The following is a 19,793-nucleotide window of genomic DNA, read 5'->3' on the forward strand; positions in this document are numbered from 1 at the left end:
CCCACTCTCCTTAAGCTCTTACAGAAAAAGGTAGATTATATATGCAATAAATACTAATAAATTCAACTGGGACTTTAGCATCCCTGTGAAAAATAAAAGGCCATAAAACACTTGGTCAAATATAAGATTTATTAGTGTGTTATATCTGAATTCATGTTGCAGCATTCATGTTGCATGCTGTGTCTACATTTAAATTTAAATAAGCCAATATATTTATTTATTAAATTTATATGGCTCCCATTTCACTATCCAAATTACAACTATATGTTATTTATCGTATGATGAGAACATAGCAAAAGTAAACAGCTATATATGATGTCCTGGTTTACACAATAGGCTAAGACAAATCATTATATTCTTTTCTACAATATTATACCAGGCCAAACAATGCTTAATTTGAGTTTTATTCAGCCCTTTCATTTATATATAATGGCCATGAGTCATTATAATATTTTTACTTTTAACAACATAATCTCTCTCCAGAATATCATTTTGGCTTACAGCAAGGAGGAAAAAATTTAGTGTATAGAAACCATTGAATTGATAGTTATACTTGCTAAAACTGCAGAATTCAAAAGAGATGCAGATATTTCCTCTAATTGCCTAATTATCCCATCCCTTTTTGTCTTTTAATTAACCATCTTTAAATTGCATGGAAATGTGAAAATATAAAATTCATTAAAGCTACTTCTATACAAAGCTTTTTCTATTCTTTACAAAATTTTATGGTGGATAAAAATACCTGAGTTTATACAAAACCTGCTTATAAAATTTATGTACTTTGCAATGGTGGGCTAAAATATTTTGGATTTAAATATGGGTGGCTAATATCTCAATAATGTCATTGTACAAATCAGTATGACTAGTAGTTTAATGTTTTGGCAAAATCAAGCAACTGGATTCAGTTCAATATAGTAATTGCATGTTATGTGGACACAGCATCTACTACTTTAAATTCTACCACTTTTTCCTTCTTTTGTACCAGATTATGAATAAGAAAAAAATGCACAAATACTTTTTAGTTAATGGTATTACCATAGGATCCAGTGGTGGGTTGCTGCCAGTTCGCCCCGGGTCGGGCAAAACAGTAGCAGTGGGATGCTCCACCTACCCGCCTGGACACTTCTGTGCATGCGCGCATACCCACGAGTGAACCAGTAGCAACGGGTTTTGAAACCCACCCTGGTACGATCTCTCCAGTTGTAAGCTTCTCAACACTGCACTTAAGACAGAGTTACAGATGAATCTGTATGCAACAATGGAGACGGAGGAATATTCTCAAAATATGTGACAGGCCAACAGAATCAGAGATAAGTTTTTTAAAAACGTGTAAATAGTTGAAGATGGGGATTCTGGTTACATGAGGCATTTGTAGTCCTTGACAACTTTACAATTGTTTAGTAATAACTTAACTGCACTAAAATACAGTTGGAACATTTTGGTATTTTAATTATTTTAATGCATCCACCTATGTTTTCAACTTGTCTTGTCTCTGGAGACACTACTGTGGAAAATGGATAATTTCTGGCATTGATTGTGGCAGAAATGGACTGTGACCATAGAGCTTAAGTTGTTTGACAGGACAATTTTAAGATAAAGATGTTGATATAGTTTTTCAATCCCGTCTGCAATTTGAATACCTATTAGCTATATAGAATACAATCCTGTTATAGATATCGGATATAAAGCAACTTTAGGTAAGTTCAGATGAACATGAGAGAACATTTTCTCTAATGCTAGTTCTTGATTGATTGGTTGATTTGATAGATAACACAATTATATAGAGGCCATCTCACAGAATGTGACTCTGGTGTACAATAAAAATCACAAAAAGCTAACAGAGAGCATTCTACAATTAAAAACAGTCTCGTTACAGATATTCCTTGACTTATAATGGTAATGGAACCTGTGATTGTAAAACAGGTAATCTATATGACCAGCCCAATTTTACATCTTTTTGCTGCAGTTATTAAGCACACCCATTATTCACTATAGGCTAGTTTTACAAAAAACATCAAAGTGTATGCTGATTTTTGGCAAAAATATTGTAAAAAATACTGAGATGCTGCAAATTGCCGTAGATGTAAGCCAGCTGCCCAGTGCCCAAAATGTGATCACGACAGCAGAAAGGGGCTGAATGTTGGCACTTCAGCACTGGGTCACAGGCATGCCCAGGGAGGTCTGTCATGACTTTGAATGGTTGCTAAGTTTTTAAATCAATAACTACCTGTAATTCCCAATCCCGATTGCACAACCATGTTTTAAGAAACTTCTGGAAAGATAGTGGAGCTGAGGCCAGTCTCACTTGAGAGGGGAACCAATATCTCTGAAATCAGGCAGGATTCAAAATATACTTATTCTGCCAAATCTAATGGGATGGGCAGAGGTACTTAGATAGAGGCGGTTCCTCATTTTACCCAATCCCATGCCAAGAGGAATTTAAAGATCAAAAGAAGCATCTTGAATTGGACCTGGAAGCAAACTGGTAATTTGTGCAATTTTAAAATAGATGTTAAAGCCTGCAGGATCCTTGTTGCTCTCTGAGCTTGATAGTTTTCTTGCAGATGTTTCAATATTAGGGAACATGATCATGCTAGAAGGGAGAGCTTTGCTCTTAATTTATATATACAGTAGCTTGCATGTCAAGGGAATGGGAATGAAGTCCCATTCATTTAATTGAAACTCTCAGGTATGCTGAGGAACATAATCTCAATCTCTTAATAATTCTAAATGGAAATATTTTAGTAATTGTTCCTTTTGCTACAAGGCAATTTGGTCAAGATTGTCATGACTAAATAAGAATAAGAAACCACATGCAAACCAGAGTTGTGCATTCAGACCAAAGGAACAAGTTAGTAGTGTAATATCCAGACATTAAGAAATTCTGACATTTAATGCTACATATTATACAATGTGACTGCTTTCCATACTGCTCTTACCTCTTCATACAAATTGAAATCTTCAAGCAAGGTATGTAAATAGCTATAAGTGACTGCATTCCCAAACAACCAAAGTGACTCATAACTAAAGTTATACAAAGCTTATCAGACTAAACAAGCATTTTGAACAAGCATTTTAATTAATATAGTCAATAGATTATTTGTGATTTAGCCTTCTTTGCAATGAAGGCCATATATACTACTACAAGATTTTAAATGTGTGTTTCATTTCAGGTAATTGAAATTTTGTCAAGGGTGTTATTACTAAATAAATATAAGACACTTAATTTCAAGTACTACAGCTATAGCTATATTAAAGGGAATACTGAGAGATCTAAGAAAAATAACAGATTGAAAAGGTATAATTTCCAATTAAAGTTTTAAATTTTGCATACAGCTGTGTCTAGGCTTGGGACTAGATTATGTTCTTAAGAAGCATACTTAATTAGTTTTGAGGAAGGGAGTTTAGACCTTGCAGCTTTGGAATGTCAAAAGATTTCCAGAAGATAAATTGCTTTCTGAAGCAGCTATTATATCATAAAAAAGTGACTGATAAAAGTATCTTTAAGGCAGGCAAGCGGCACAATTTGATTGTTAATAACTGTGACGCTGTCGGATAAAAACATGTTAGTCTTAATTTGATATTAGGATTGTTACTTCAGCCAAGATTAACCCTGCCCCCACCCACTATACAGCTATATAATAAATAGAAGTATTAGAAGAGCAAAGATAAGTTAGGAAAATCTGCACACATGCAATTGAAACACTTACCCCAGTATCTCAGACATGAATTAGGTTTCCTGCTAAATTGGAAAACAGTATCAGTCAGTCTGTAATATTCTTTTTATATTTTAAAAAGCGTGCTAAAACTTAAGACAGAGTTATTTAGCAATCAAACACCATCAATAATAATATTGACCAATACAGGCATCTCTCGTACTGATTTTGTTTATTTATCTCCTCTTAGTTCTCCCAAAGATAAAAGAAAAAAAATTAAGAGAAAAGTAGACCTAGATGAAGACTACTATTTTAGATCCTTCTCAGAAAATATTCAGATGAAGAAATCAATTCTTTTTCTGAGGATTCTATTTGCACATCATTTCATGATCACATGTATCTGATCTAGATTTTTCTTAAAACTTCCTTAGACATTGTCATCACTATATCTTTATATTTCTGACACAAAGCAAAGAGAAGAAATTAAAAGATGTTCTACTTAGCTAAAGATGGTTTCTGGTTAATTTATTTCAATCATTTGAAGAGGTAGGATAAATAGTGTTTGTGTGTGTGTGTGTGTGTGTGTGTGTGTGTATGTGTGTGTATTCGTGTTTTTAGAAAAGGGAGTAAAAGATAAGAATATCATGTTACATTTTTAACACCTTGAGACATATACCTGTGATGCAAAATAATTTAAAAATAAAATATTCTATTGGATCAACAAGCATACATTAAATATTGCATAAATGCTTCATATCAGTTTGCCTACCTAAACATCTCTGTAGTGTTCTAAGTACTCTTTAGTCCAATAAAAATACATTTGTATCATCTGGACATATTCTGCATCTTCCATTAAACTATCAGAACTTTAAACAAAATAAGACTCTGCTTACTACCAGACTAGTGGAGAAGACAAAAAACAGCAAATAATTTATATCAAGAATTATCTTGGGTGAGAATAAATTTTATATGCTGCCATATAAAATATATAAATATAATTAGGACTGGGAGTTTTGGGTTCTTAATTTCTAGAATAATTACTCAGGTAATAGGCAAATTTTCTACTCAAAATTGAAGAGCCTACTGTCCACATAAAGAATGGTGTATCATTTAAGACAAGAGTCTTTGATTATCAGATGGTAGATCAGATGGTAGTTAGGCTTGCCCAGATATTAACACCCAAGTTTACACAGCTTTAATTCTTCCATGAGAAACTCACAAATCCTTAGTTATGAATTAGGATCTTTTTGGTCATTTCATTCATTTTTTAAGGCCACAATTCTGAACCAATTAAATAAAATTTATTAATGAGAAATTTGTGGGGCACTTAAATAGCAGAATGATCATCACTAAAAATAATAGTGATGTCCTCAAACAACTCAGAACATGTCCATTATATGAGTGACAATTATTATTAGGTTTATCATTTAGCAACTTCAAGTGCGTTTAGATAAATACAATTTTAAAGTATTTAATCATGGAACATGTTGAAATTCTTAGAAAGTTTGTGCTTTATTCCTTTTGTAAACTTTTTTTACTACTGCACATCTTCAAATTTGACAGAAATAAGCAGATTTACAGCAGATTAAAAAGAGGAAATACCTCTGCAAAAGCAGATAAAAATATTTTTTAAGAAAACCATGAAATGGTGTTTTCCATATACACCAACATTTTATAACAAATTAGAATATTTCACATCAGCTGTATAAATGTTATACAGTGGGATGACATGATCCAATACACAAAAAGGGAGTCCAATACAAAAAGCTGTAAGGAAAAAGCTGTGCTAAATCTTTGTACTACCTGAACACATCCACAAAGTGCAAAAACAATTATTTTGTTGGACTCATATTTGTGGAGAAACCAACAGGTTGTAAGATTTAACATGTCTGCCTACCTCCATATTTATGGCCAGTATACACCAAATTTCCACATGATGCTTGTAATCCAGATCAAATACTTAACACCAAGAAAGATTTGTCTCCAATGATTAAGCAGTTTAAGTACATTCCAGGCATGACAATTACAGACATGTATTTCTGATGGCATTTATTCAAGCTAGCATTCGATCTGAGACCGAGGCATCCTCCGTAAACTTAAGGAATGTCGGTGTATCTCCTGCATCTGCCGGATCCGGTCCTTCTGCCACATTAGGTTTTGCGGCATTGGATATTTCTGGGTACCATGTAAGGACCGAAAGGGGATTCTCACGTGACAGGCTGTAGCACGGCAGCGAGGCTGAGGCATAGGAGGAAGTAACAGCCAACGCTGCTTCTCAGCACAGTAGCGGTAGGCCTCTTTTCTGTACTGCTTATCAATATCATCACTGTTCTTCCATCCACCTATGATGAAGATATCATCTTTGTAATAGCAGATAGCTGCCCCTTCAATGCTAAGAACCTCTGATGGTAAGCTTTCCAGAATGTCATCAGATACTTGGTTAGAGATTTTTCTCTTGGCCTCTTCATGGTCTAGAGGATAGCTTCTGGGACAACATGAAGCGGTGTGATAAAAATTGGTGTTCTCCACAACCATTTGGAAACAGCAATAATTGTCAAGGAGTGGCAGAGACTCACAATCTCGCCATTGTCGTGTGTCTGCATCATAACGAATAATGACAGACCTTAAGCCATCTTCATTATCTCCATCAACTGGTGTGCGAGCTGCCATGTAAACAAACCTGTTGTCTATTGTAATCACTTTAACATCCCGGAGTATCTTTGGTGCAGACTCCAAGTTGTGCCACTTATCTTGATCAGGGTTGTAGACAGCTACATCTTTAAAGCCAGGGATAAAATTCCCATGGCCACCAATGCTATACAGGTTTCCCTTTACCTCAGTAAATCCAAAAGAATGCTTCCTGGTTATCAGATTGGAAACCTGCTCCCAAACATTTCTACCTGGGTTATATCTTTCCATGGTCTTGGCAAAGCCAGGCTCCATGGAACCTGCCACATAAAGATAGGATTCGGTTACTACCACAGCATGTCCATCAAGGTGATTGTGTATGTGTGGTAAATTCACCCATCTATCTTCATCAATAAAGTACCCCACACACTCACTCAAGTAATCACCTCCCTCAGACACACCACCAATGACCATGATAACATCCATGTTTTGGCCAAAACGAGGCAGAGATGAGATGGGGGAGTTAACTTGCTGGAGTGTACCCAGCTGAAAATTTTCACCCTTGAGAGCATGGCTTTCCACTGCTTCCAACACAAGTTTGAGGCATGCTTCATTGCTTGATACCAGCTTTTCAGATTTAACATGCCGAGTCAAATAGGTTGCTTTAATTTGTGATAGTCGGAGAAGCTTAAAGAGCTCTCCAAAGTACTTTTCTCTTTCGTCAGGATTTCTCTTGACCCACTTTAAAACCATTTCAAAGAGAATCTCTTCTGCATCGACTGTGATTTCTGAATCTGAAAGCCAGTCCCTAATAAGGTGAAATGGCAAAGTATAGAACTCTTCATCTTCGATGACTTTGTAGAAGTTCCTCCTGATCATCTCAGCGGCTTTTAAAGCCAGTTGGTTCAAAGAGTACATATGAGCTAAGCTGTGAATGGCTACAGAGTTGGAGAGACTCAGTTTTTTCTTGAGGAATTCCCCACAGAACTCTTTTAGACGTATTAGTAAGAACCTGCAAAACAAAAAGGCAATTTAGAAATGCCACCAGAGATTATTAGATAGATAATAACTTGTATTTTGCTTTCTACTAAACTGACATTCAAAAATCTCCAGTGCCACTGTCTTTTTTTAAAAGGTGCCAGAGCTGAACTTGTCTTTAAGCGTCCAGCAGTCCCCCTTCATGCTGTAACTCAAGTAATTCAGAAACTGCACTGGGAGAAATGTTGCCATATGAATGTTCACCTTGGTAAGGTCCATGTTCAATGCTGCCATTCGGTGTATTTCTATACTTCTTGATATGCCTTATAGCAAGCCAGACCTCTGGTCCTTCAGGCAAATTAGTCTACTCCAACTAAAGCCACCACTGGGTTACACTGGAACCCCGCATCAATTTTCGCAGTTCCAGGGAAGGAGGCACAGAAGGACCATCCTTGGTTGCCTTTCCTAAGAACTCCCTCGGGTTAAGATACCTTCACCCGTCAGAACTCAGGAAAACTTCCGGCCGACACGCATCAGTCGGTTGGCGTCCGATTTATCCCCCGACGCCTCGTTCCTCCTCCCCGCCTCACCTGTCCGCCAACTCCAGGACCTCGTGCACGTTGCCAGGACTGACGCGAACCGTCCCCGTGTACATGAAGCTGATGACCGCCTCGATCGTCTCCGGGTCTGGTCCCGCTCCCGAACTCCATTTGCGTAACTCTACCCGCCCCGAGCGGGACTCCGCGAAGTCGCCCAGAAGGAGAGGAGCGAAGTATTCGGTGGCCGCTGCCAGGACCGAGCGGTGCGCCCGGAACTCTCGCGGCGGGGGGTCGGAGCCGGAGGAGGCCCCGCCCACTCCCCCCTCCTCTTCTTCCTCCTCCTCCTCATTGCTGCCGCCACTGAAGGCTAGCGTGACGTCACAGAAGAGGCCTAACCGCCGCTGTTCGTTCTGGCGGCAGGCGAGGTCGGAGCAGTGGGCCACGCACGAAAACACCTCCGAGTCAGGCTCCGAGTCTGGCCCCGCCTCGCCCTCCAGGCCAGGGTGGTTGACATCTGCGTCGCCGTGGCCTCCTGCGTCCAAATCCCCGCCACCTCCAGCCGCCGCCATCTTTGCTTCTCCTTAATCAACTCGAACACTTTTCCCGTAGCTACATCCAATTACGTCACTTACACGATAATAGAGATATGAATATATTATACTTCCGGAAATAAAAAAAATCGCCGCTTTCGACGATAGATAAAAGAATTGTAGAGATAAAATTCGCACAAGTTATCTTGTTTGCAAAAACTGCTTTCTCTTTATTTAGGATCACTTCACCAATTATTTCTTAAATTTGTATGTTCAGGTTTATTCTTAATTAGCCGAAATAGAAAGAGGAAGTTAATCTCTGGCAAATCAATATTTGCAGAAAATCACAAATTAAAAATCAGATTGTCTTTCTGAGAACAAAATAAACTTTTAAAGCCAGTAAAATATATTTTAAAAAGTAATGGAGATAATTTTAACTATCTAAAATTAGACTAAATTGCAACTGAAATTTAATATAATTAGGAGCTGCTGACACAGTTCTACAGAGGAATTATTGAGTCTGTCATCTGTACCTCTCTAACTGTCTGGTTTGGTTCTGCAACCCAACAAGACAGACACAGACTTCAGGGGATACTTAGAACTGCAGAAAAAACAATTGCTACCAACCTGCTTTCCATTGAGGTCCTGTATACTGCAGGAGTCAAAAAGAGGGCTGTGAAAATATTTACAGACCCCTCACACACCCTGGAGATAAACTGTTTCAACTCCTACCTTCAAAATGACACTATAGGGCACTACACACCAGAACAACAAAACACAAGAACAGTTTTTTACTGAATGCCATCTCTGCTAAACAACTAATTCCCTCAACACTGTCAGGCTATTCACATTAGGCTGCATTACTATTGCTATAGGCCTCTCATCGTTCCTGTCTCCCATCTCCTCCCACTTGTGACTGCATGACTGTAACTTTGTTGCTTGTATCTTTGTGATTTATATTGATAGTTTCCTAGTATGATTTGAATGCTTATTGTACCATGATTGTCAGTGTGTGTTGTGCCTTGTGAATCTTGATGAACGTATCTTGTCTTTTTATGTGCACTGAGAGCATATGCACCAAAGACAAATTCCTTGTGTTTCCAATCACACTTGGTCTATAAAGAATTCTATTCTATTCTATTCTATTCTATTCTATTCTATTCTATTCTATTCTATTCTATTCTATTCTGTTCTGTTCTGTTCTTCTATTCATAATTAAGTCAAGCATTCTTGATTTAAGAATTTAAGAATTCTAATGCTGCCACCTTTCTTGGAATCCAAACCTGGTTTATCACTTATGTGAAACCAGTAAAAAAGTCCATCCTTCTCATTTATAGAATGTGGCTAGTTATCATTATGCTTAAGACTATATTTACTGAGTACACTAAACTGAACAAACCATATTCTAAACAAGTTAAATAATAGTTAAAAATTAGCCCATTGTCTTATCTAATCCACCATGATTAAACTGGCAAATCAAGCCACATAAATTCCAAGATTAAAGGCCAACCTCCATGTTGTACTTTGGCAACATTATTATTCAAAGGCAGATATTTTGCTCATGCAGATGTATAAAGTTGATGTTTTTCAAATCCTTTTCTAAACATTCTCAGGAATTTATTCCCCATCCCAGTGCCAAAGCTGTTGTACCATAAGAAGGTATTTTGCTTTATTTATCTAGTATGGTCCTTTCTTGATCAAAGCCATTAATTGGAAGGGGCCATTTTAGATTAGGAGTGCAGGAATGTGAATTAAAGGATCCTGCATTAAAGGATTTATTTTCTATCTTGCTGCAATCACAAATAACATGAACAAAAGACATAGAGAAATAAAATGTTTATTGAATTAGTGTTTAGTGTTACACAATTGTAATAGAACAAAGAATTGCATTTAAAAAAAATAAAGTTTAGATTTCAGCATAGCATCTAGTGATTTCTACTGAATGGGGGTGGGTGGGTTGAAGTTTACATTGCACTCTGAGAACTGACCCATTTATTAAGGAACAGACCCAAGGCAAATTGGGATCACAACAGAAAAATGAATCAAGATATTTTATGGTTTCTTTTACTGGAAAAAGTTTTATATTTTATAATGTTTTTTATTTTTTACTATTTTAATCAGATTCAGAGGAGGCCAGAAGCTGGCAACTGCAAACCTGCAACTAAGAGATCCACAAGTCTTAGCTTAGCATATCAACTGAGTATCAATTTGTACTATTAACAGATTTATAACCCTTGTAAACATATAACCCCTTGCTAGAATTGCAAAGCTATTGATGGGAGAGAAAACTAGGCTTAAAATTAGCTGTTTCTATACTTTTCTAAAACACTACAGAACAACCCATACCACCAGTTTCTTTCAAATGGGGAACACCTTCTCCTTAGTTACACTTCCCAAATGAAGTGTCATTTGCGCTATGTGAGTTTAAGATGAAAGGCACTTATAACGTCATTCTTTATGGCAACTATTGCAAATTACCTGTCACTTGGTTAAATTGGGACTAACTTAAAATCTTTTTGATACTGTTTTTTGTTGTAGAGGTTATGAAAACAACCAATGTATCATCTGTGACAAAACTGTATGGATTATAGGTAGTCCTTGATATACAATCACAATTGGGACCAGATTTTCCATTATTAAGCAAAGTGGTTAAGTGAATTGGGTTCTATTTTATGACCTCTTTGGCCACAGTTCTTGTGAATCATTGCAGTTAAGTGAATCACGCAGTTAAGCAAATCCAGCTTCCCATATTTATTTATAGGAAGCTGGCTGGGAAGAATATATGGTAAATGGCAATTACATGACCCTGGAATGCTCCATGCCAATTACTAAACACCTGAATTTTCATCAGGTAACCATGGGGAAGCTGTGAGTGTTCTAAGTCTGCATGCTAGTTGTAGATCACTTTTTTCAGTGCTGTTATAACGTTGAACGGTTGCTAACCAAATAATTGTAAGTAGAAGACTACCGATATCTTAATAACATTGTATTGATATATCTAATTAGCTTTGTTGTTAAAGGTGCTTTGAACAAAAAGCAAGAAATCAAACACTATATTTGAAGAATATGTGCCTGTGCAGTAATAATGTCTGTTTGTTATAAAAAGATCTATTATACTTCAGTAGGATCATAAAATAAAGGCAAACTGTGGAACCAGAAAATTAGTAATTTATAAAAAGATTATTGTCTCCTAAGTCCCTATGTAGCTTTGAAATCTGTCTGTCCCTGAACATTTCCACTGCAAATTCCTTTGGTTGTAGGAAATAACAAAATGTATTTCTAATTATTTTCACTCAGACAGAAGTCTCATTTATTTAACTGAAATTCTCAAATATGCCAAGGAACGTAATCTAGATCTGTTAATAATTCCAAACAGAAATATTTTTAAAATCTGTTGGAGGATTTCCCTTTGCCACAAGGCAAGTTTGTCAAGGTTGTCATGCCTAAGTAAAGTTAAGAGATTTTTACATACAAGCCAGTGTTGTGCATTCAGACCTGGGAGCAAGTTAATAGCATAATATCCAAACACTACATTAAGAAACTTTGACATTTCATGCTACATATTATATTATGCGATTGCTTGCTATAGAGTGCTCTTAACTTGACATGCAAACTGAAATCCCCGAGAATGGCATGTGAATAGCTGTGACTTCATTCACAAGCAACATCCAAAGTGACTTATGATTATAAAATACAAAGCTTACCCGACTAAACTTATTAAGCATTTTAAACAAGCATTTTAATTAGTATAATCAATATATTAACTTATTTGTGGTGATTTGGCAAAGATTTGCAATGAATGCCAACTATACTTACTACAAAGATTTCAAATTGTTTAATAGGGACATGGCTATATTGTAAACTTAATCCATTTTAATTATATTTAAAAGGAATACTGAGATATCTAAGAAAAACATCAGACTGAAAGCTGTAATCCCAAATTTAAAAAAAATTTAAATTTCCACACAAATGTGTCCAGGCTTGGAGCTAGATAATGTTCTTAAGAAGGGTACTTCTTAATTAGTACTTCAGAAAATAGTTTTGAAGAAGGGAGTTTAGATCTCTTCACCTTTGGAATGTCAAAAGATTTCCAGAAGATAAATTGCTTTCTGAAGCAGCTACTACACCATAAAAAGTGGCTGGTTGTTAACAATAAAGTATTGTTAAGGCAGGCAAGCGGCATAACGACTATTAATGTATGTGACTCTCTGGTACAAGAACATGTTAGTTTTAATTTGATATCAGGATAATTACTGCAGCCCACAGGTTTACCATGCCCCCACCCACTTACAGCTAAATAATAAAAAGTAGTATTAGGATGGCAAAGATAAATTAGGAAAACCTACACACCATGCAATTGCAACACTTACCCCAGTATCTCAGACATGAATTAGGTTTCCTGCTAAATTGGAAAACAGTATTGGTCAGTCTGTAACATTATTTTAATTTTTTTAAAAAAATGCTTCTAAAATTTAAGACATAGTTATTTACCGATCAAACACCATCAATAATAATATTGCCCAATACAGATCTTTTCCATACTGATATCATCTTCATGTTTCATTTTTGTGCTCCCAGCAATAAATCCAACTTGTTAAAAGAGAAAAAAATGCAAGAGAGATGAGAATAGCAGATGAAGTGTTTGATATCTTTTTCAGAAAATATGTATAGATGAACAAGAAGCAAATTCTATATTTGAGGATTCTACTTATATACCATTTGGCGACCTCATGCACCAGGTCTTGATTTTTCCTGAGACTGTCTTAGATATTGCCATCACTACAACTTTATTTACCACATTTATGACCCATAATGGGAGATGGGTCATAAGGGGAGATGAAGAGGTGCTCTACCTAAAGGAGGATGATTTCATGAGTTAACATATTTGGTATTTATATCTGTAATGGAAAATAATTTATGAAGTAAAATTAAATTCTCTCTTGGATTAATAAGTTAACATCAAATATTGCATAAATGTTTTATATAAATTTGTCTGCCTGAACAACTCTGCAGCATTCCAAAACTTCAGTATTCCTTGAACCAATAAAATATATATTTGTATAATCTGAATATATTCTGTATCTTCCATAAAACTAGCAGAACCTACAAAACAGGATTCTGCATGCAACTAGGCTAGAGGATTGGAGAGAAAGCAGTAAACAATTTACAGTATCTCAATCATTTGAGTGAGAATATATTTTATATGCTGCCAAAAGACAAGACTTGGACAATGTGGACTCTCAAGTCAAGAATATTCAAGCAAATTTTCCAATTGAACAGCCTTGCATCCTGTATTGTCCACACAAAGAATGGTAATCATATTAAGACAGATGGATTTGATTGTCAAAGATAGATAAGATGGTACTGAAATTTACTTACCCAGATATCGATATCCAGGTTTATACAATTTTAACCTGCATAATGAATTCCCAATTGCTTCAATTATAAATTATGATTTTTTTGGTCTTTTCATTCATTTTTTAAGGCCACAATTCTTAACTGAAAAAAATTAATGTAAAACAAGTGGGGCTAACTGAAAGGAAGAACAGTAATCACTAAAAATTATAGTGAAGTTCTTAAGGAATTCAGACATATTACATAATAGTGAATGGTTCAACTAGCAAAATTTATAACTAATACATTTTAAGAATCTCAAGCGCTTTTAGATAAATAAAACTGTAAGATACTTATTATCACAGAACATTTTGAAGTGCTTAGAAAGTTTGTGCTTTATTCCTCTTAGAAGAGTTTTTATTTTAGCTATTTTACATCTCCAAATCAGAGAGAAATTTGTAACAGAAGAGAAATGCCTCTGCAAAAAAACTTAAGAAAATCGTGAAATGGTCCATTACATATATATCAGCACGTTAGAACAAACTGAAATACTTCACATGACCTGTGTATAATGCTTAAACTGAGATGAGATGACCCCAAAAAAAACCCCCAAGCCTAATACAAAAAATGTAAGGGAAAAAGATGGTTGTGCTGAATTTTTAATATTACCTGAACACATTCACAAAGTGCAAAAATGATTATTTTGTTGGATTCTTCATCTGGATCACATCTATGGAGAAACCAACAGGTTCTAAGCATTTTATATGTCTGCTTACCTTCACATTTATGGCTAATATACACCAAATTTCCATGTGGTGCTTGTAATCCAGACCAAATTCAACACCAAGAAAGCTTGGTCTCCAATGCTTAAGCAGTTTGGTGGCTATTAGTCCATGCCAGGCATCACAATTACAGACATGTATTTCTGATATCATTTATTCAAGCTAGCATTCTATCTGAGACCGAGGCATCCTCCGTAAACTTAAGGAATGTCGGTGTATCTCCTGCATTTGCCGGATCCGGTCCTTCTGCCACATTAGGTTTTGCGGCATTGGATATTTCTGGGTACCATGTAAGGACCGAAAGGGGATTCTCACATGACATGCTGTAGCACGGCAGCGAGGCTGAGGCATAGGAGGAAGTAACAGCCAACGCTGCTTCTCAGCACAGTAGCGGTAGGCCTCTTTTCTGTACTGTTTATCAGTATCATCACTGTTCTTCCATCCACCTATGATGAAGATATCATCTTTGTAATAGCAGATAGCCGCCCCTTCAATGCTAAGAACCTCTGATGGTAAGCTTTCCAGAATGTCATCAGATACTTGGTTAGAGATTTTTCTCTTGGCCTCTTCATGATCTAGAGGATAGCTTCTGGGACAACATGAAGCGGTGTGGTAAAAGTTGGTGTTCCCCACAACCTTTTGGAAGCAGCAATAGTTGTCAAGGAGTGGCAGAGACTCACAATCTCGCCACTGTCGTGTGTCTGCATCATAACGAATAATGACAGACCTTAAGCCATCTTCATTATCTCCGTCAACTGGTGTGCGAGCTGCCATGTAAACAAACCTGTTGTCTATTGTAATCACTTTAACATCCCGGAGTATCTTTGGTGCAGACTCCAAGTTGTGCCACTTATCTTGATCAGGGTTGTAGACAGCTACATCTTTAAAACCAGGGATAAAATTCCCATGGCCACCAATACTGTACAGGTTTCCCTTTACCTCAGTAAGTCCAAAAGAATGCTTCCTGGTTATCAGATTGGAAACCTGCTCCCAAACATTTCTACTTGGGTTATATCTTTCCATGGTCTTGGCAAAGCCAGGCTCCATGGAACCTGCCACATAAAGATAGGATTCGGTTACTACCACAGCATGTCCATCAAGGTGATTGTGGGTGTGCGGTAAATTCACCCATCTATCTTCATCAATAAAGTACCCCACACACTCACTCAAGTAATCACCTCCCTCAGACACACCACCAATGACCATGATAACATCCATGTTTTGGCCAAAACGAGGCAGAGATGAGATGGGGGAGTTAAGTTGCTGGAGTGTACCCAGCTGAAAATTTTCACCCTTGAGAGCATGGCTTTCCACTGCTTCCAACACAAGTTTGAGGCATGCTTCATTGCTTGATACCAGCTTTTCAGATTTAACATGCCGAGTCAAATAGGTTGCTTTAATTTGTGATAGTCGGAGAAGCTTAAAGAGCTCTCCAAAGTACTTTTCTCTTTCATCAGGATTTCTCTTGACCCACTTTAAAACCATTTCAAAGAGAATCTCTTCTGCATCGACTGTGATTTCTGAATCTGAAAGCCAGTCCCTAATAAGGTGAAATGGCAAAGTATAGAACTCTTCATCTTCGATGACTTTGTAGAAGTTCCTCCTGATCATCTCAGCGGCTTTTAAAGCCAGTTGGTTCAAAGAGTACATATGAGCTAAGCTGTGAATGGCTACAGAGTTGGAGAGACTCAGTTTTTTCTTGAGGAATTCCCCACAGAACTCTTTTAGACGTATTAGTAAGAACCTGCAAAACAAAAAGGCAATTTAGAAATGCCACCAGAGATTATTAGATAGATAATAACTTGTATTTTGCTTTCTACTAAACTGACATTCAAAAATCTCCAGTGCCACTGTCTTTTTTTAAAAGGTGCCAGAGCTGAACTTGTCTTTAAGCGTCCAGCAGTCCCCCTTCATGCTGTAACTCAAGTAATTCAGAAACTGCACTGGGAGAAATGTTGCCATATGAATGTTCACCTTGGTAAGGTCCATGTTCAATGCTGCCATTCGGTGTATTTCTATGCTTCTTGATATGACTTATAGCAAGCCAGACCTCTGGTCCTTCAGGCAAATTAGTCTACTCCAACTAAAGCCACCACTGGGTTACACTGGAACCCCACATCAATTTTCGCAGTTCCAGGGAAGGAGGCACAGAAGGACCATCCTTGGTTGCCTTTCCTAAGAACTCCCTCGGGTTAAGATACCTTCACCCGTCAGAACTCAGGAAAACTTCCGGCCGACACGCATCAGTCGGTTGGCGTCCGATTTATCCCCCGACGCCTCGTTCCTCCTCCCCGCCTCACCTGTCAGCCAACTCCAGGACCTCGTGCACGTTGCCAGGACTGACGCGAACCGTCCCCGTGTACATGAAGCTGATGACCGCCTCGATCGTCTCCGGGTCTGGTCCCGCTCCCGAACTCCATTTGCGTAACTCTACCCGCCCCGAGCGGGACTCCGCGAAGTCGCCCAGAAGGAGAGGAGCGAAGTATTCGGTGGCCGCTGCCAGGACCGAGCGGTGCGCCCGGAACTCTCGCGGCGGGGGGTCGGAGCCGGAGGAGGCCCCGCCCACTCCCCCCTCCTCTTCTTCCTCCTCCTCCTCATTGCTGCCGCCACTGAAGGCTAGCGTGACGTCACAGAAGAGGCCTAACCGCCGCTGTTCGTTCTGGCGGCAGGCGAGGTCGGAGCAGTGGGCCACGCACGAAAACACCTCCGAGTCAGGCTCCGAGTCTGGCCCCGCCTCGCCCTCCAGGCCAGGGTGGTTGACATCTGCGTCGCCGTGGCCTCCTGCGTCCAAATCCCCGCCACCTCCAGCCGCCGCCATCTTTGCTTCTCCTTAATCAACTCGAACACTTTTACGTCACTTACAGGATCATAGATATATATACTTCCGGGAATAAAAAGAAATCGCCACTTGTGACGATAGATAAAAGAATTGTAGAGATAAAATTCGCACAAGTTATCTTGTTTGCCAAAACTGGATCTTTTTTAATTAGCAGCATTTCAGCAATTATTTCTTGAATTAGTATCATCAGGATAACTATGCATTCTTTTCTAGTGCAAATATCTCGTTTTGTTTTAAAGAGGGAGTTAGGTCATTCAGGAAACTCCCCACTTGCAGAAACTCACAAACTAAAATACAAAAGTTCCTCCTTAAAGTTAACCTTTGAAGACCAAAACTTTTGTTTAATGTCTCTCAATACCTACCTGCAATTTCTTTCATTAAATTTATGTCATTAAGTAGATTCATCAAATTTTGCCTCTTACACCTAATCATTGATAATCCAGTTAGTGGGATTGCAAACCATGATTTATGGAACGTTATGTGAAGATGTGCAATCTACTGCTCTCAAATGAATATCAAATTGTAATTTTTAAACCCAGAAAAATTATTATATAAGAGAATGAAGGTAAAATAAATTATGATATTAAACATAATAGTAAAGGAAATTAAATCAAGAATAATATTCTAATCCTACCATTGCTTCCTTGAATCCAGTCGTGGTATCTGCAGTAAGTAAAAAGTGGATCCTTCTGATTTGTTGTCAGAAACCATGGTAAATTAATTAATGGTTAGTATGACCTATTGTTTTGTAGGAAGTTAGCACCTACCCCTTTCTTAGAAGAATGAAATATTTTAGGAAATATTAAAAAGGCAGAATATTATGTTTCCCTGTATGAGAAATGGAGAAGCATGTTTTAAAGACAAAGCAGCTCCCACCTTCCTGCCCCCCCACCCTTTGTCAATGGACCATCATCTGCAACACAATAGGACCCATCTAGCAACAGAAACTCACCACATGGTACCTGGGAAGATTACATCAGCCAGCAAGGCTAGCTAAGACCCCCCATCTCCTGGGAGTCTGACGACCATCAGGATACTCTTTCGAGGCCCCGGGAAGTTTAAAGCCAGAGAGGACATAAAACCCGGGAACTCGCATCTTGACCTTTTCTGTTCAGGAACTCAAACCATGTGATCCTGTCCACCATTAAACCATCTTTCCAAGCAGTCTCCATGTTTCCAGTGTCTTTTTCCCCACTTGGAGCTGAATCCAGAAGGATATTTCTTCCTACAGTTTATTGAATAATCACATTGTTGTTTATTGTTTATTGAATAATCACATTGTTGAGTTCAGATAAAATGCAAAACTATAAGCTGTAGAAAGTTAGCACCCACCCCTCTCCTAGAAGAACGAAATATTTTGAGAAATATTTTTTTAAAAAAAGGCAGAATATTGTATTTCCCTGGATGAGAAATGGAGAAACATGTTTTTTTAGAAGCAAATAACATGGGTTTTGTAATTTGTTAACTAACATAGTTACCTTGTATTTTAAACTGATTGATATTCTCTCTTTTAAAGTAATGTTCAGATTTATTAGCTTTTAACGTTCCTAAACTGATAAACAAGCTGGAGACTACCTCTAGATCAGGGGTAGGTTCTAAAAATTTTTACTACCGGTTCTGTGGGCATGGCTTATTTTGTGGGCATGGTTTGATGGTCATGTGACAAACAATTCTTTAGGATTTAACAGAGGTCCTAGTCTACTAGGCTTTTAACTGCAGAGCTGTACCGGTCTACCCATTTGTTTTTGGAGCGCACTGGTCTACCACCACACTGCCTTTTACCACTGATCAGCTGTAGGGCGGCCCTTTGAAGTGCTGCTGCACGAGTTTAAACAGATTTTTGCCACTCTGCCACCATCGACAGCATCGGAAACCGCTTTCAGGCAGCTTGGTGCCTGAAAGCAGTTTCAGGCTGCTTTCAATTCAGTGGTGAAATCTAAAATTTGTTACTACAGGTTCTGTGGGCGTGGCTTGGAGGTAATGTGACTGGGTGGGCATGGCAACTTTTTTTTTTTAATTTTAAAACCATTTTTTCTACAATCTCTTCAGCAAAGAGATTGTAAAAAAAATGCTTTTAAAAGCCTCTGACGATCCCAGCTGAGCCATGCGATCATCAGAGGCTTTTTTTTTTTTTACTTTTAAAAGCATTTTCTGCCAAAGAGGTTGTAGAAAAAAATGCTTTTAAAAATATTTTAAAAAGCCTCTGATGATCGCGCGGCTCAGCCGGGCATGTGGGGGGGGGCAGGATTTTTGCTACCGGTTCTCTGAACCACCCGTCTCCATTGCTACCGGATTGGATGATCCGGTCTGACCGGGAGCATTTCACCCCTGCCTCAATTGCCAATCTACCACCACTGAGCGGTTTACAAGGAGCGGATCGGTTCTAGCCAATCAGTTGGGAGGCTTCTTGGCGTCTCAATTTAAAGCTACAGTGTCTTGTTTTTTTTTTCTTCCTCTTTGTCAAGTGAGCCCTGATTTTTTCCTTCTAGCCAATCAGCTGGGACTCG

General features: G+C 38.0%; 2 protein-coding genes across 2 annotated transcripts; both read right to left on the bottom strand.

The window, feature by feature from the left end:
* Positions 1-5,690: 5,690 nt before the first annotated feature.
* On the bottom strand, positions 5,691-8,488 carry LOC117664711 (kelch-like protein 11). The gene is made up of 2 exons (XM_034415941.2): positions 7,853-8,488; positions 5,691-7,296 (listed from the first exon to the last, which is right to left on the bottom strand). The coding sequence occupies exons 1-2, from the start codon at positions 8,368-8,370 to the stop codon at positions 5,715-5,717; spliced, it is 2,100 nt and encodes a 699-aa protein (XP_034271832.1). The 5' UTR covers positions 8,371-8,488; the 3' UTR covers positions 5,691-5,714.
* A 5,554-nt stretch (positions 8,489-14,042) lies between these two features.
* On the bottom strand, positions 14,043-18,203 carry LOC117664709 (kelch-like protein 11). Its single transcript, XM_034415940.3, has 2 exons — positions 16,748-18,203; positions 14,043-16,191 (listed from the first exon to the last, which is right to left on the bottom strand). Exons 1-2 carry the CDS (start codon positions 17,263-17,265, stop codon positions 14,610-14,612), a joined length of 2,100 nt encoding a protein of 699 aa, XP_034271831.2. The 5' UTR covers positions 17,266-18,203; the 3' UTR covers positions 14,043-14,609.
* Positions 18,204-19,793: the final 1,590 nt, after the last annotated feature.

This window comes from Pantherophis guttatus, chromosome 4 (assembly GCF_059756535.1).
Source record: "Pantherophis guttatus breed Tessera chromosome 4, ASM5975653v1, whole genome shotgun sequence".
Taxonomy (NCBI): Eukaryota; Metazoa; Chordata; class Lepidosauria; order Squamata; family Colubridae; genus Pantherophis; species Pantherophis guttatus.